Here is an 18307-nt window from a genome sequence, read left to right on the forward strand (position 1 = left end):
ACCAGTCCCATAGCTACCCCGTCCATCCTTGGGGAACCACAGTTTTTTTGGAGACTGGATAGCCCCACCCTCCTCCTCCGCTCATCCCTGCACACCACTTCCCCACCCTGCCCATCCAGAGTCCGCCGCAGCAGCCACACAAGCCGCTGTCCGTCCCACGCCCTGAAGCCCAAGGAAATTTCTCGCTCGAGAACTCTGTCCACATGCTCACAAGTCACACAAAAGGACTTGACGTCTACAATATGCCACACTATACTTACCGATGAGATTTTCACCAGTTTGAAATAAGATGAAATCCACCCATTCACCGAGGCAGTGAAAATTAGTCACAAACCCTAGGTCGCTGATAGTTATTAAAATGACATAGTTTTTTTATTAGTATTTCTTAAATCAAAGGAAAATGTTAAGAATAACACGATTACGTATTTAAAGCATAAGTAATAAAAATATGGCTTAATTGTACTAAACCAAATCTTAAAAATATTAACGAGAGTCTCAATCATTGAATGCGTTGAATCAGAAGAAAAAATATCTTGAAAATACCTCAAAATACAACGTAAAACATAAATATAAAATTCATTGGAATAAAAAGCACTTACGTTGACTGGTAGAATGTTATGCTTAAGAACAACAAACGTAAAAAATGAAGAGGGTTGCTCAGATGCAGATTTTTGAAAACAGAACGTAAGACTTCTACAGGTGTACCAAGAAAGTAACGCCCTCCGACCATTAGAAGTCTACGAAACCCACATCACGCGCGCCCACCCACCAGCAGTGCGTGCCCTTCACCCGTCGACGCCAGCGCCGCCGCGCGACCCCGGCATAGAAGTTTACCGAGAGATCGAGGGAAATGCGGAGGGAGGATTTGAGGGGAATGTGGGGAGGGGGGATGGAGGGGCAGGGTTTTTTTGTGACGGGACGCTAGAGTGCGCCGTTGCAGCTCTTGCTGGGCCAAGTCATTATATATACAAGCAACAGCGGAGGCGCGTGAGATAGTCCTCTGGTCGCATCACGAGGGTACGATCATCGAAAAGGGTCCTCCATACTTCAGCTCTAGATAAAAAAAGGGTCGGGCGCATCTTCAAAAGGGTTTCGGAGAGAGAAAGAAGAGGGGTCCTCAATAAGGGTACTTCCACCTCCTGAGTCTTCCAACCCCGTCGAGATGAAGGTGTTAGCGGTGTTGGCCGTGGGGTCGCTGCTGTTCCTGGGCTTGGCGGCCGCCGATGAGGACTTCGAGTGCGGAGTGTGCGACCCCGAGTCTTGCCCGTCGATCGGGGACCCGCAGCGGGAGTGCCCGGCCGGCGTGGCCATCGACACGTGCGGATGCTGCCGGGTGTGCGCCAGGACCGTGGGCGAGAAGTGTTACACGCCCTCTCTGCCCAAGACGTCCAGGAAATACGGCTACTGCGGGGACAACCTGGAGTGCCTCATCAGATCCGATCTCGAGAGAAGGGTGAGCACTCATAGCATGCACTATCCTATGTAACAGGGGCGAGTACAGGGGGTGGGGGGACCCTTCCCTACTCCCTCGGAAATGAGGAAAATTATGATTAACTTCGAGTAGGTATCGTAGTCTGAATTGGTTTAACCCTTAGCCGGAGACGTGCGGTCTGAGAGACCGCTGCGTTTCTAAAATTATGAATATTTTCAAAATTGCTATTTCAAACATCTATAATCCTCACCTCACAAAATTGGAAAAACCGATAAACGTAATGTTGGTGGAAATGATTAAAAAAGTTGTTAAAAACAATTGCTAGCTATTCTTCAAGAATAATAACAATAATTAATAATTTTTAAGGAAGCATTTTTAGTTTCATAACGTGGAAAATTAAGTGGTTAATTAAAAAAGTATCATAATAAAAATAATAACTCAAGTGTTTTTTTATATCAATTTTTTGATCCTGTTTCAAGTAAAAATTTTTACTGAAAAATTGGGTTCGTATTTGGAATGCATAATATTAAATGTAAGTTTTATAATAGTTGAGAAGTCAATGAAACATTTTACTAAGCAATAAAAATGACTTTGCATCGTTTTACGAATTCTTACTCCCAGACCGCACACCACTGGTGGTGTAACAAGAATTGCACGTCACTGGTTAAGAATTAATGAATCGCGGCCTCATTAGTGATAACTAGTCTCAGATATTATTAATGTTATTTGTAAATAAATGCCAAGAGAGGCCACAAAAACGAAGGCGCAAATGAAGTAATTCAATATGAAGAGAAGTGTGTGTGTGCACAATGCATGTCCTGACCTATCAGGTAAACAAGAGTGGGGCAGGGGTCCGGCCCTGATTCCCCTCTCCCGAAATGAGGATAATTAGGATAAAATTCTTGTAGCGTAGTCTTCATTAGTGTAATGAATCACGACTAAGGGCATGGCCTCGGCAATCATACCATATAATATATATTATTTTATTATTATAATTTGTTAGTAATTGCCAAGGGAAGCGATAATAATAAAGGCTCAAATTTAATAAACACTCACACGTGTATTTTTAAATTTTGTTGACCGTTTTCTCAGTCTTCTTAGAGAAAGAGACAAGAGGGAAAACTCCCGAAGAACTCCGGGGAACGGTCGAAAATTTAGAACTACACGCGTGAGTGTTTATTTTATTTGTGCCTACGTTTTTGTGGCCTCTATTGCCATTAATATTATATGTATCACCTATGGCGCCCTTCCAAAATTATATCGTTGTAATTATTTGTACATGCATATTATTATCGATCCAATATCATTGCTCAGCATTATCAGCGTGAGTACGCGCGAAAGCGCGCCTATCTGAATGTAGCGAATATCCCTCGAGTGTCCTGGCTGGGGCGATTAGCTCTTGTCACCGAGGATACGCTCTAAATGTGTCCAAGGCAATGTTTAGGGCAGCTAGTTGAAGTCCCTCAGGGTTGAACGCAACGGAGGTACCCATAAGGCCTTGAACCCCTTCCCCCAAAATGAGGATCTAAAATGAGGATCACCATCTCTGAAAAGGGTTTTCGCTTACAGGATCGTAAACAATGTACGCGACTAAAGGCGCTGTGAAACCTGCCCAAACAGCTACCGCCATAAGGGGCAATTTATTTTAGGTTCGAAATTATAATAATCTTCGAAAAAACTTAATTTAAAAATCTCGAATATTATTAGGGAACTGCCCTATTCCATCCTCTAAACTTCGCGATCGAAAGAACTTCGAGAGAGGGGTACATCTTTGACTACTGATTATCGCACTCTATATCTATAGAAAACCAAATGAAACGAAAATACTATGACCCCTCCACAATCTGCTATTAGTATTGCTCCATTCATTGCTCCATCACACTAAGATTAACGTATATCCACGTGTAGAGAAGAGAACAGCCAATGCAAAAAGAACTATGTCAAGCTTGCCATATTCCAATTTAAAATCTAATAAAAATGCCATTAGATTAACGATTTTAAGGATATTTTAACTCCATGACCTTGTCGGGTAACAACGTGGACCCCAAGCTAGTATTCCACAGATGTCGTCTCTGCACCAGGGTTGAGTAAAAACAATGTATTCACAAAGGAGCGGAGGGGAAGTTCGTTCCTCCCTCTGTGCTGTTTTTGGGTCTCCCGGAAACATCTGGAGCCCAGAAAAACCTTCCGAGCATAGTTTCCGTGGTGTTAACAAACAAATGTCTCTAGATTTTCCATGAAAGAACGTAGACTATTCGACAACACTCTTTGGCCCAGTTTTACCTCTGACAAGCCATCAACGATGATCGACCGTAAACCGTTTGAACCATTTTTACATTTTGTGCTTGATCTAACCTCGATTGCTTTGACAAGTTGATGGTAGTAATATATGCATCGTAGGCATAGGATTTGTGCGTATAGATAAGTTTTTTGAACGCATATTGCAGATATGTCGTTCATTTAATGTTCGAAAGAAAAATTTCAAAGTCAAGAGAAGTCAGAGGAGCAGCGGCTTCGTCTTTAGGCCGGATACAACACATTTTTAAGCCTATAAAAATGTATTAATAAGTTATTCACTTTATTGAATTGACGATATTCAAGTGAAGGTACTAAAATGGTCATTTATCACGCAATCGTGCACTCGCCCCGATGTACACTCTTCTGCTACCTCAGATAGTTAGCGTGATAGTGTGACTTTAGCTTGAAAGGGAAAACAATTAATATATATAGAAATATACCTTAACACATTCCGTGCTGACCGTTTTTTGAAGAAAATGCCCTGTGGCTGACTTTTTGGCAAAAATTTGTATTTTTTTATTATTATTTTAATGACGTGATCTTATGATTTGTGATGCCTGCTACATGTTTTCGCACTTTTTTTTAAAAAATAACCCTTCATTTGATAAAAATTTGAAATTTAAATTTTCTAAGTATCCTGTCAAACTTTTGATACCGTCCCGCAACACACCTACATGTTTCCCACATTTTTTTGCTCTTTGTCAGTACTGTAGCGAAAACCCGTTCAGACTTTATCACTTTCTGGAAAAAAATAATGGAAATAGTAATGCAGCAAACATTATTTTTATAATCTGGAAATGATATATTTAAATACGATTTTAAATGTTTTATTGCTCAAAAGAAAATATTGCGAGTATTACCAATATTTCCAGCAAAAGTGTTGCTCCCTATGGTGGAAAAATTATTATGAACGATATGATATCCTCTGGATAAGATTTTATAATGATATACATTGGTTTATAAATGAAAGGGGAAATTTGTATAAACGAAGAATTGTTGCAATGAAACATATTGTTTTACAAATCAAAAATTGACCAGCATTTTTAGAATAATTTTTCAGTCACTAAATACTTTGCATAAAATAATATCTTTTTAAATAAATATTGAAATAGAAAATATAAAAGGTAAACATTAAAAAATAATTTTTTCCCGCTGGGTAAATAATTTTCTGCATCACAAATTCTTGTGATACTTCTGGAAACAGTCAAGACACAATCGAGGATCAGATAGGCAGGTGGGGCTATAATATGATGTATCCTGGTGGACATTATTCTTGAAGCACTGCCTACATCTCTTCTGTTTTCGTCTTTTCTGTCTATCGTGTTTTTCATATAATCGGGGAAATCCTATATAAGTCCTAATAAGCCCTTGGTTTTGGTTGAGGCAGACTAGGATGACTATCTCCTCAAAGGGATCGAAGGTACAGATATTGTCATAAGAGATTCTATAACTGGAATTAGAAAGTCGATGAGAGGAATTTTTAAAAACTTTTCTTTGAATAAAAATTACGTTTCAGCAACAGTGATTTCAGTAGGTGGATTCCCAATTTTTAGTACCATTAGATGAATTTTCTTTCAATGGGAAAGTCAGACATCATTTGATCCCAATGATCGATGCCACAATTTTAATTGCTATTTTCAACCACCGCCTGTGGCTTTCTTGGCGTGCACCCTCGCCTTTTCGTAGATTCGTTCATTTTTTGCACTGAATTCAGCGATGATCATCCGCACTTCCCTCTAATCCGTCCACCTTAGGATACCGATTTTATGCTCATGAAAGGCCTCCACCACCTCACTTTTCTTTAATTCGTAGCAGAGCACCAAAAGAGGAATAACTTTCTTGCATCTCCTCAGTGTCCCCATCAAGTTAGGTTTCCCATTTGGATGGAATCTAGAACTGGCTACACTGTTACAAAAGTTATCAATATGAAAGGATTAGCCTCAGTCAAAATGATCCTCCATCATTTGTTTACCATCTTCTCCGACTCCCCTTTTCCAGACACTTCTGAGTTGGAGAACCTGCAGCGCCAAACCCTTTGCTTCCGTCAACATATACAACTTCATTGCGTACCTGTAGCGCTTTCCCCTCATATATTCACTATATCCCAGCCTAGCTCTCCATGGAATCATAGACTCTTCCAAACTTAGGTCACGTGAGCGGTTCACTACTTTTTCCACTGTTTCCTTGAATGCGTCTATATGGGGCTAATTTTGAATAATCAGTGGGCCAGAGGAGTGTTAGAGTCAGAGAACGTAGATAGGTTCTTGTTGATTTGAACGGCTTGGAGAATAGACATGAATTGATCAAGCGACTTCTCTCTCCTGAACCAATGCAAGTCATATAAAGATCAAGCTTTTCAATTATAGGAGATACGGGAGATTTGGATAATTCTAGCACGAAAAATAAGGCCAAAAAGTGGGGAAATTCTTCTATGGTTTCCTTCAGGACACGTATTGCCCATTTTATATCCTCGGATGTATATATCCTCGGGCCGGATCAGTTTCTCCGAGTTCGGCGGTATGTGACTGGGTTAGTGGAAATTGTTCTCTTAGGCATTTTTTTTGTTGGGGAGGATGCCAAATAGAATGCTTGTAAGTATTTCGGATATTATGGAAAAAATCAAGTAATGAGTCTCTAATTCAAATGCTGGTGAACATAAGGATGGGGAAGTCTGGCTATTGTGCAGGAAATGTAAATAGTAAAAATAAATTGCAATGTGGAACCAGGACTTTACTGAAGTTATTGTAAAATTTATGGAAATATATTATTTCATGCATAGCAGCAAATAAACAGGGATAACAACAAATTTTGCCATGATGAAATCATAGCAAATAAAATTCACTCTGAAACTTAAAAAGTATAAGAACGGAAGCATTTATTGTTATCGTAAGGATAAAAATACACATACCTGGAGTATGTCCGAAATTAGGCAACCAGCTAAGCAATCTACCACGATAGCGTTAATTGACGTTAAAAATGAAAATAGCAACAAGGGAAAAATATCTGTATTCCTTCTTGTAAAAACCAATTAAATAAACACAATCTAATCATTGCGTTAAAAGTCACAAAGAAAGATAAAATACCTTGTAATAAAGTAATTACCTATCCTCGTCAAATGTAAAAGCTTCTTTTTATTATTTCGCTTTGAATATTTGCAAAAGTTTTTTTTTTAAGGTATAAGAACAATTATGAGAATATACAACTGTTTTTTGCATTATAAAATTAAAGTAATCAAAAAATACACTGTAAAAAGCCACCCCCAAAGACGTCCTTGCAGAGCAAAACCGGGTAAAATAGAAAAACAGAAAAAATCGAAAAAATTTTTTTTCGGAGCTTTCCGCACGGCAAACAGGCGAAGAGTGGTGACTGACCCTCTCCCATACCCTAACAGCGGTGGCTGGCGCTCAGGGCGGAATATAACGCAAAAGGGAATCATGACGTAGCGTCTACGTCATCAGTCACTGGGTAGTGACTGCCATGACGTAGACGCTACGTCATGAGCACGGAACGTGTTAACTCCATTGACTAAACACCTAGACTGGGAATCAAACCCCGGACCTTTACATTCCGATAATTGTCGAAGTAGCCACTCCTGGGTCAACGATACTCGAAAATATGTATATAAATTAAGGCTCCTAAACGAATAGCAGTCAGTATTGCGTAGTAGATTGCAAAGCTGAAGGCCCACGGTTCGATTTCTAGGCATTCCCAAAAAAAAGCGTTAGTGAATTTTTATCCTGGTATTCAATTTGAACTTTCGACGTCATTCACATAAACAGCATGGAAAAAGAATGGAATTAGGCACAAATGTGAAAAGAGTTTGTACTACAACACTGTTGTCCAATTTCATTTTTTAAATCTTCAAACTGGCAACCCTAAGTACTATTTAAATTTGATTTCTTCGATTCATAATAACTTTCTAAGCAGTTTACAAGCAAAAAGAGCTCTTTATATTATGTTATGGTACCATAAATACAAGGTTGGTTTTTGTTCTCTGTGAAAAGTAGATATGTTCCCATCATTTCTACTTATTTCTCTCCAAATTATCGTACGGCGTACTGGTAATATGCAGAACAGATTGGAAATGATTCAATTCCCTATTTCCAAAATCACTGAGGATATATGTAACTTATAAGCACAAAAAATAACCACGCTTGAGTGAAACAAATTACTATGGTTACTTTCCTCATACGGACGCGGCTGAAGAATCCGGAATACTTATTTATCACATCCCCCGTAAACAGCACATAACGGCCTTTTACAACGAGGGTTTCTAATATGAACAATGTACAACACAAACATCCATGCCCTGGATAGGGACCCCCTACCCAGGCGGGATTCGAACCCACGACCTTCGGTTTGGCAGGCGAGGACTTTACCCCACCGCCACCGAGGCCGGCACCGAGGGAAATACTGCACTAATCATGAACGTCCCCGCGGAAAACTTTGCACGAAATTCTTTATTGATTGTGATTCCTCGGACTGTTTTTTTTTCAAATTATCTACCTCAATTCACCGCTCCTAATTATTTTCATATTTTCCTCTTTTCTCCCCGGAATGCTATATGATCTACAACCTCCTACGTTGTGGGAACGCTTTCAAATTTAATGAGATTTTAATTATCAATCCCTATGAAAATTTTGTGATCAAATTAATGAGAGTTGAGTACACATCAAATAAAAATTGAGGGAAAATTAATCTAAAATGAAGGGAGAGCAAAGTTTATCGAGATCAGAATTTGGAGCTTGAAACAAAGGGCAATCATTTTTTTTAAGCCAAGTAATTATTTCGTTAAAGTAGGAGCAAGGACTAAATTAAATAATGGGGCAAAACCAATCTGCATAATACATTCAAGAGGAATAAGAAGAATCCCATTTCTATTTAGATTAATGATATATAGGACAAAGATCGGAGTTTAAAAAGCCGTGGCAGCTTAAATAGTTTGTTTCCTCAAATATTGTAATGATTAAGCTATTGAATTTCACTGAAATTTTCCCTATTTCGTTTTGGAAGGATTCAAGTATGAATGAAATATCTGTTTTATAACAATTCCATTGCGTAAGTAATGCCGCGGATCGCTGTAGAGGATGGGATAAATCGGAGATCATCATCCTAGATAATATTCGTAGAAGCAATGGAAAAGAGTACGTAGGCTTTACCCCATGAATCGGATCATTTGTTATAATTATTTTTGTCCCATTCAATACGGATTCTGAAAATGTAATTATAGCAAGGCGTCACAGCGCTTTCCAGAATGAGGACTAAAGGTACATACTACATGAAACACCTAATTAAGAGAATACAAAACCAGGGTAAAAGGAGTTCAACATAAAAAACATACAATGAAAGGATATGGAAATTTTACATTCAGTATTCCTTTGCTATATTGACTAACTTTTCAGCAAACTAAATCATTTAAATCATATCTCTAAAGAATGAACTCAGGCATGTAACTTAGAAATCCAAGCGATGCATTGTCTACCGATATTTTGAAAATTACACAATATACCATTAAATCGAAATAAAAATATAGCTTCAACTTTCGATGCATCGGAAAATTATAACTGATCCATCGGTGAACCTATATACCTCGTACATTTCTTGTGAAAGTGTCACTTTGCCATTTTTATGAGTACCGCTTTCCTTGACGGCAAACCAACAAGTAAAAAAGTACTAGGGAGCATCAAATATGCTTTATTACAGTCAAATAGAATAACAAAAACATTGAGCGCATAATTATTTGATTAAATTACAAAAATCAGAATCGCTGGACTATATCTAGCATCGTACGGGTTTCCACAGATGAGAAACGCGATAGAGAAGTTAAGCGTTTGGCGAGGCGAGGAAATGCTTGCCCCACTGTCGCTGGGAAGAGGGGCTAGGAACTTCAATTCCCGCCGAGTTCCAATTAATTCGCGACCTTGATAGGGAATGGAGCCGAGGATGTTATTAAGGCACTTTTTTCGGCTATATCCGACTTCATCTCTCTATCGGCGTCGTTTGATTCATCAACTCTGCTATGGGCTGGGTGTGTAAGTATCGTTGGTCGCAATTGCGGATCGAGCATCCCTGGCTAATTATCCCGGTTAATTGGTCATTTCGCGTCAACAGTTTTAGCTTTTGCACCGTACCGTGCAAAAACAGGTCAAGGACGAGCAAAGCCTTGATCTGTAAGGTCTTAACTAACCCTTATAAAGTGAGAATTTTTGGATTTCTTGGGAGAACTACCAGCTGACTCGACTTCAACATACCGACGAGGAAATTCATGGGACTAGCAAGCGTAATTCATAAATATTTAATTGGAATCTGTTAAATTGGAAAATGGAGGAGTATATTTGTTACGTGAGTGACAGTGCAAGCAAGAAACCGTAGAAAAAAATGTGTAAAACAAAGGTGGGCTTCAAATCCCTAGTAACCGATATTTATCAATTTCAGTGAAGAAAAAGAAAATTCTCATCTGACTTATAAAAGTGAGAATTTTTGGATTTCTTGGGAGAACTGCCAGCTGACTCAACTTCAACTCCCAGACGAGGAAATTCATGGGATTATCAAGCGTTATTCATAAATATTTAATTGGAATCTGATAAATTGGAAAATGGAGGAGTATATTTGTTACGTGAGTGACAGTGCAAACAGGAACCCTTAGGAAAAATTTGTGAAACAAAGAAGGTGGGCTTCAAATCCCTATTAGCCTATATTTATCAATTTCAGTGAGGAAAAAGAAAATTCTCTCAGCGAAGACGTCAAATTCGACTAAAACATGATTCGACAGCTTAATGACGGCTGTAGCGCCAGTAAAATTAACTGTGAGACGGAGAATCAATTATCAATTATAACAATACTTATCTTTGATTTTCTTCATGAATTGTCATGAATATCACCAAAATAATCTTTTATTAAGTTTTATTATCAATGAATCTAATGTGTTTCTGATTCGAAAATTTTGGGAAGGCTCCTATCGGGAAACGGACTTAACAAGCGCCTTTACTCGCCAAACCGAGTTTAAACCTAAAGAGGGATTTTAATATACTGAAAAGCAGGCGAAGATATTTTTTCAACTAAATATTACAGTCCGGAATGTAATCCACACCGAGGGATAACTTGCTTAATGTAATAAAGGAAATATTCCCTCCGTGTACGCCTGGAACTTTATTTTTTTATCTTCATTGCCCCGAAAACACCACAACTAGCCCTTTACATCATTTACAGTGATGAGCCATTTGCAGTGCCTACAGAGCCTGGCCATTTACAGTGATGAGGAGGGTTTACAATATGTTAACAAGGGACTTAAAAAAAACCCATGCCTAGAATAAGGGCAATCTACCAAGACGGTACTCAAACCAGCAACCATCGTCTCCATGGCAAACTTTACCCCGCCGCCACCGAGGCAGATAAAATCAATGTCACATGTAACGCTTTGTTAGGTTAAATAAATTTACTGGGACAACTATTAAAAAAGTACGTTGTTGTGAATGGAGTACTCGACTTTATTTGAGAAATAATGTGCGTGAAGACGATGGTTAGCAACGAAGCACGTGCAATGGCGACGGAACACTTGAAAAATGAACGCTTCTTGCGGACGCAATGTCAAGGAGATGGCAAGCGTCTCATTGCTTCGGATATTCGACCTGTCCACTTCGGCCAAGTGACCGATGGAGAGCGAGATTTCTTGAGTGAGATAAAGGAGAGTGCTGGCTTTCGGAGGCCGCGAAACGAATTGCGCTTTTCATGGAGACTTGGAAGATGGGGGCGGGTGGTGGGTGGGTGGGAGGAAAAGGGTTGCAAGAAGGGGGTCTTCCTCCTCATGTTACACTCGCGATGCGATCTCGGCTCCGGGAGGGGTCAAAGGGTACCGCCATCGGGGATGGGAGGCGAGGAAAGGCGAAAGAGGAGGGGTGCCACGCATGGATGGCCAATTCTGCGATACGAACGGATGGTAAAGCGCGGCATTTCATGCCATATTCGAAGCCGTGATACTCCTGAACTTGGGAGACATATTGTTTTAATTCTGATGTAGGCCTTAGATATGCACATGATAGCCAAGTGTCTAGGATCAAGGTTGATATAATGAAATAGCTGATACGAGATAGCTGTGTCTTTGGATTCGTGAATAGAAATCATATTTTTCAAGGCCCATTTATTTCAGTGATTCTATAGTCGTATCCGAACTTGGATCTGGACAATATCAGAAAAAAACACTATTAATGAAGAATCTGAGCTTTTCCCGGTGAATAGCGTGGATGAAAGCTTCTCGGGTTTCCAACCGGGTCAGGACCTGCATGGTGTAGGCCGACGTTTCGTTGGGAGACTTTCCCAACATCCTCAGGGCTGATGATGCCGATGTCACTGTGGTTCGATATTTATACCCTCCTCCTTCACCTAGGTGGTCTCTGATTGATCCGGGATTTTTCCTCCTTCCTCGTCCCATTTAATGCCAGGTTCCAAGCGCTACTTAGCTGCAATCCTCGATCTCTATTGATATTGTTGGGGTGAAGACGGATCTCTACGGCTTCTTTAGTTATACGGTCCCAATAGCCTCTTGTTCTTTCAAGTTGGGTAGTTTCTTCCCAGTGGATACTGTGATTTTCGTGGACACGGATAATGGGGTACTTAAGGGAATATCAGTGCAATAAAGGCATAATAACAGCAAGATTCACGCCGTATTTTCACTACTTTATCCCTGGGTTTACACATTTTTTTCCGTTTTCTTCAATAAAGCTTGGGATATGAATAATTTCTAATCGATTACACGCTGAATTTCCTGTCTAAATTATTCCACCAATATTCAATACAGCACTCGTGGCCTCAGATATGGGTAGGATTTCGTAACAGACGGTGAGAAAAAGGATCTTTGCTCAAGCATACAATCCTCGAATATAAGTTGTTTACCCATCACTAAATTAGTATATCGACGTTCATCTGTCGTTCTTGCAGCTATTGCATGCAGTTTATATTGTTTAATACGTATTTATGGAGTATTGTTATGCCAACCGCCGTGCCTATAGTCGGAAATGAAAATACTTAGGTATGTAAAATACCATGACCATCACGGACATGCTACTTGCCCACAATAGACCTCAGTTCATCGATTATTTGTTATTGCTATGAACTTATTTACAATGCAAAGCAACATAAAATCGCCAACGGAAGGATGTTGAGAGGCGAGTGGCGAGGGAAGGAGTGGGGCATGGTTTTTCATGGTGCAGACGAGTGGCGTGGTGCGCAGCTGCCGGCAACCACGTCCCTCATTCATCGGGAGTTCAGACGGTTTAAGAGTATAAATAGCCACTTGCTCGAATGCAGCGTATTCTTCCACCATCGCAATTTTTTCTTCCATGTTCCGACAGTGAAGATGGCGATCCCACTGTGGGAGGAATTGCTTTGAGCGACTGATCGAAGGACCCCGTTAGACATCTATGACTCCTCTGGACTGACATTGCATTTGTGACTTTGCTGACAGCAATTTCCAAAGCCATGGAACACTTCATTTGGCTATTACTTATAAATAAATTCTTCTAAATTTCACCGCAGATTGAAGCACAGTTTTCAACTCGCCTCCGTACCTTTATAGGGTGAGGCTGAATTTTCGAAAATTTAAGAAGCATGAAGTTCCATTCGCCAAAGCCTTTATTTTGACTTAAGAATACTTAAGCGACGTTTTTATGTGTGATATTGTTAACACGTTTAATTTAACACACCCCACCCGAAACATTGAAATTTAGTACCACGATAGATCTCACAAGGGTGAAAAATATCCATTGGTATTCTTCTTAGGGTAAATTCCGTTTTGCCTAATGTCCAGCCGTTTCCGAGATATTGCATGCCCTTTAAGTCCATTAAGCCTATTAAGCTTACCGTCATTTTTATGGGTTCATCTCATTTCGGCAATAAGCTGGAAAGACCTATAAACAAGAATTGGCTCTTAGATAATAATTTAATTTCGAAAGTAAGGGTAACATAACATACAATTTACCATAAAAATAGTTATGTAATAAATTCGGAGATCGGATTGGCGTGCCAGCTGAAGTGCTGCCTTCCCATCCTTTGGACCAGGGCTCAAGTCCCGGCGATGGAAGAGATTTTTCAGAGACTGCCCGATCCCTGCTACAGAGATTTGTGGAGCACGCTTCATGCATAGCTCTCCGTTCCGTCCGACGGGGCAATAAGCAGTGGTCCCTTTGACGCCTTTCGTTTAGAGCAGGCTTCCCCGGGCCGGGTTTCTCTCCGCTCTTACTTACTTTACCCTTCCCTGATGGAGCAAACTACATAAGCTGTCGATCGCTACCTCAATATATCGTATCATAATATGAAATGTTATGCCATAGTTTTAATTCTTCACGTCTGCATATAAATACCATGTTTCGTTTCGTACCGATAGTCTACATCTACATCTACATAATACCCTGCGAGCCACCTCTAGGGTGTTTGGCAGGGGGTGATCAATCACCAGCAAATGTACCAATGTAGTCATGTACCAATAGTCAATAGTCAACGCTCTTTTTCACCAGATTGTTGTAGACATTCTCTGGGGAATTTCCTCAGTACTCAAGACAATATAACCTTGTCCTTCCCCGAATAACCTTTCGTCCCTCAACCATGTAAGCCGATAGCAATGCAAGTGACCCCAGAAGAACATCGCAGTCAATAAATAACATGCACATTTCTGTATCATTCCTATGTTGCATTTGTCACTCGCGCATATTGACAGTAGTAAGGATAGAAAAATATCATTGCAAAATATTTATTTGGCCTATTTCAACCCTTAGCCTTTCGAATATGGTTGCTTGATATTGCATCTCGTTATTCATTTCGGTACATCCAGGCTAATTTTAATTTATGCTTAGTCCTGTTTGAACAAAGAAGGTAGAGTGAATGATGAAAGACTTTAGCATTCCTCTCTTCCGTAAAACTAAATCAATATTCCCAACGAATAATTTAAGAAAGGGTGAAAATACAAAAATACGAACTTTAGTCGAATCAATTCAGACAAATTAAAATGAAAGCTTCAGTTTTGAATGAGTAAATTTTTTTCACTTCTGTGATAAATGATCTCATCATCATCATCATCAGTGGTCAACAATCCTAGGATTGGTTTGACGCAGCTCTCCACTCAGTTCTCCTATCAGCTAATCTTTTCACTCCTACGTATTTCTTCTCTTTCACATCTCTCTTTACTTGTTCGATATATTTTGTTCGAGGTCTTCCTTTTCCATTCTTGCCTTCCACCTGTCCTTCGACGATTGTCTTCATCAGGCCATCATGTCTCAAGATGTGGCCTATAAGGTTGTTCCGTCTTCTTATTAAGGTTTTCATGAGGCTTCTCTTCTCTCCTACCCTTCTTAGGACTTCCTCGTTACTAACTCGGTCGATCCATTTGATTTTCATCATTCTTCTGTAGCACCACATTTCAAAGGCCTCTATCCTTGCTTTCTCCGCTGCGGTCATTGTCCATGCCTCACTTCCGTATAGGAGCATACTCCAGATGTAGGTTCTTATAAATTGTTTCTTTGCGTCCATATTTAAGTTTCCCGCTGTAAGCAGGTCTCTCTTTTGGTGGAATGCTCTCTTCGCCTGGGCTATTCTGCTGATAATTTCTTTCTTGCTTCTCCCGTCACTAGTTATCTTGCTTCCCAAATAACAGAATTCATCCACTTCTATCAGTTTTTGCCTCCCTATTTTAATGTTGGTCTTGACTTCTTCTCTTCTGCTGCATACTAAGATCTTGGTTTTCTTCTTGCTTATTTTCAGTTGATATCTACTCATTACCCTACCCATATTAACCAGAATATTTTTCAAATCCTTCTCTGTTTCTGCTATAACGGCTATGTCATCGGCAAATCTTAGCATGCTTATTTTTTCTCCATGGATATTCACTCCCAATGCCTTTTCTTTGATTTCCTTAATGGCTTTTTCAATGTAAACGTTGAAAATTACGGGTGACAATGTACAGCCTTGTCGCACTCCTTTCTTAATTCTTGCTTCTTCGCAGCTGGGCCCTGATTTTATCACGGCTACTTGGTTTTTGTATAAACTGTGGATGATTCTTCTGTCATTATAAAGAACCCCAATTTCCTTTAGGATTCCAAGCATTGTGCTCCAATCCACGTTGTCAAATGCTTTCTCTATGTCCACAAACGCAACGAATGTTGGCTTGTTCTTTTCCATTCTCTTTTCTATGAGCAGTCTTAGGGCCAATATTGCTTCCCTTGTGCCTTTGTTTTTTCTGAATCCAAATTGGTCCTCATCCAAGTACTCTTCTGCTTTTCGTTCTATTCTTCTATAGATGATCCTTGTCAGTATCTTTGATGCATGTGTAGTAAGGCTTATGGTCCTAAAATCTTCGCACTTCTCCGCTCGTTTCTTCTTAGGAATAGGGATTATAATGTTCCTCTCGAAATCCTTTGGTATCTCACCTGTCGTATACATTTCACTAATGATTTTGTATAGCTGGTTCAACGTCTTCTTTCCTGAATTTTTGATTAGTTCTGCAGAAATGTCATCAATGCCAGACGCTTTATTTATCCTGAGGTCTCTTACAGCCGCATCAAATTCCGATCTTAAAATTGGGGCTCCCATGTCATCGGCATCCACTTCCCTCTCGTTTTCGATAGCATTCGTTCTGAGGCGACTTCCTTTGCAGAAATCTTCCAGATATTCCTTCCATCTCTTCCCTTTTTCTTCGTTTTCAATCAATAGTTCTCCGTTTTTGTCCCTAAGGGTATTACATCTTACGCCCCTTTCCTTAAAGTGGTTCCTCACTATCCTATAAGCGGCCTCTACTTTTCCATGTTTAAGATAGTTTTGCACGTCTTCGCAAATGCTTTTCATCCACGTTTCTCTAGCCTTCCGCGCTTTACGACATATTTCGTTCCTTATCCTCTTGTAACGATTCTGTCCTTCCTCTGTTTTCGCAGCCTTGTATTTTCTTCTTTCTTCAATGAGATCTAATACTTCCTGCGTGATCCATGGTTTTTTCATAACGACTCTTCTTTTACCAAGAACTTCCTCAGCTGCCGCCTGCAGACCACTTCTAATGGTTTTCCAACTCTCTTCAATTGGTTTGTTGGTCGGATCCTCCCCTATATTATTTTCCACGGCCTCTTTAAAAGCCAGTTGATGCTGAACCTCCCTCAATTTTTCAACCTGCCATATGTTTTTCACGGCTTTCTTCAACTTTTTAAATTTAAGGTGGCATTTCATCATAACTAGGTTATGGTCACTATCGATATCTGCCCCTGGATAGCTTTTGCAGTCCTTCACCTGGTTCCTGAATCTTTGTTTCACTAGAATGTAGTCGATTTGGAATCTTCTACGGTTTCCTGGCATCTTCCACGTGTATCTTCTTCGCAGGGGATTTTTGAATAAAGTGTTGGCAACCACTAGCCTGTGCTCCGTGCAGAATTCAAGAAGCCTTTCTCCTCTTTCATTTCGGTTACCCAACCCATATTTCCCAGTTATTATTCCGTCTTGACCTTCGCCGACGACAGCGTTCTGAGGTAGCATAATTGCAGCAGTTGAGATCTTTCGGATTCCACGACCGTTAAGATCCTCCACATCACCTTCCAACGCTTCGATGAGCAACTCCCCCCTCATCTCCAGGGATTCAGGAATTTAAAACATATCGAAACTTCCGTTGGAAATATGGAGATTCTTACCCGATGTAAAACCAGTGGCGGATACATAATGGGGGGCGTAGGGGGCGCCCTCCCCCCCTTCCGGGGCCGCCTTCATTGCAGAACATTGCAGAACCACAATTGTAACTTTTTTATTTCATAAGATGGCATTGTCTTGTGTATGTGTATAATCAGTTTACATAAAAAATACTTAAACTTTGCATGTAAATTGATTATTTTTCGTTACGATAAAAGCTTAGGCAGCTCAAAATATCTATTACGCCCCCCCATTGAGTGTTTTCTGTATCCGCTGCAAGGTGAAACCACAGAAATCTTCACTGCAATTTTTCGCTGATGAAAAAACAGACAATACATTACCTTAATGACAGACCTCAAACAGGACAAAAAATCTTCGGGGAAAAAACAATTTTCCAGTCCATTATAATTAATCTGATGAGCATACTTATATTTTACTTGATAATCTCTAATCGTATACTCTACGGGAAAGAGGAAAATGGAATTTATATGCATCGTGGCTCAGGCTAGTTAGATGACTTATCTCATGGAGAGAGTCCTAGGAAAACCCGAAAGACGCCGGAACTTCAGACGCGATTCAAGATTCCACCCACACGTGCCAGTTTTCAGCGCGTGACACTACATGCATCTATAATCTACTATTATAGCATTCCCCATAGGCAAGGAAATATTTTGTAGGCACTTAGGAGAGTTAGAAATTATTATAAGTTAGTTAACTTTTCATCTAAAATAAAAAAGAACAGTAATTTTCTAAAGAACAGTAAGTAAGTAAGAACAGTAAAAGTAACAGTAATCTTTAGGAAAATTATATCCATAAAAATTCTGCGGGAATGGTTAGAAATGCCGTTTTACCCGGGGCACGTACCTACTTGCCTCATCTGACGTGTGTACGAAGGCGCAGTCAAAATTGCGTAGTGTAAATCGGTGA

The 18307-nt window shown here is 39.9% G+C and overlaps 1 protein-coding gene across 1 annotated transcript in view; it reads left to right on the forward strand.

Annotated features, from left to right (window-relative positions):
- Window positions 1-965: 965 nt before the first annotated feature.
- The window catches only part of LOC124155667 (insulin-like growth factor-binding protein-related protein 1), a 49552-nt gene continuing 32210 nt past the window's right edge, over window positions 966-18307 (forward strand). Inside the window, exon 1 of the mRNA XM_046529682.1 lies at window positions 966-1453. Within this exon, the coding sequence (XP_046385638.1) occupies window positions 1163-1453 (291 nt within the window). The 5' untranslated portion in view covers window positions 966-1162. The remainder of the gene's footprint in view (window positions 1454-18307) is intronic.

This window comes from Ischnura elegans, chromosome 3 (genome assembly GCF_921293095.1).
Source record: "Ischnura elegans chromosome 3, ioIscEleg1.1, whole genome shotgun sequence".
NCBI lineage: Eukaryota > Metazoa > Arthropoda > Insecta > Odonata > Coenagrionidae > Ischnura > Ischnura elegans.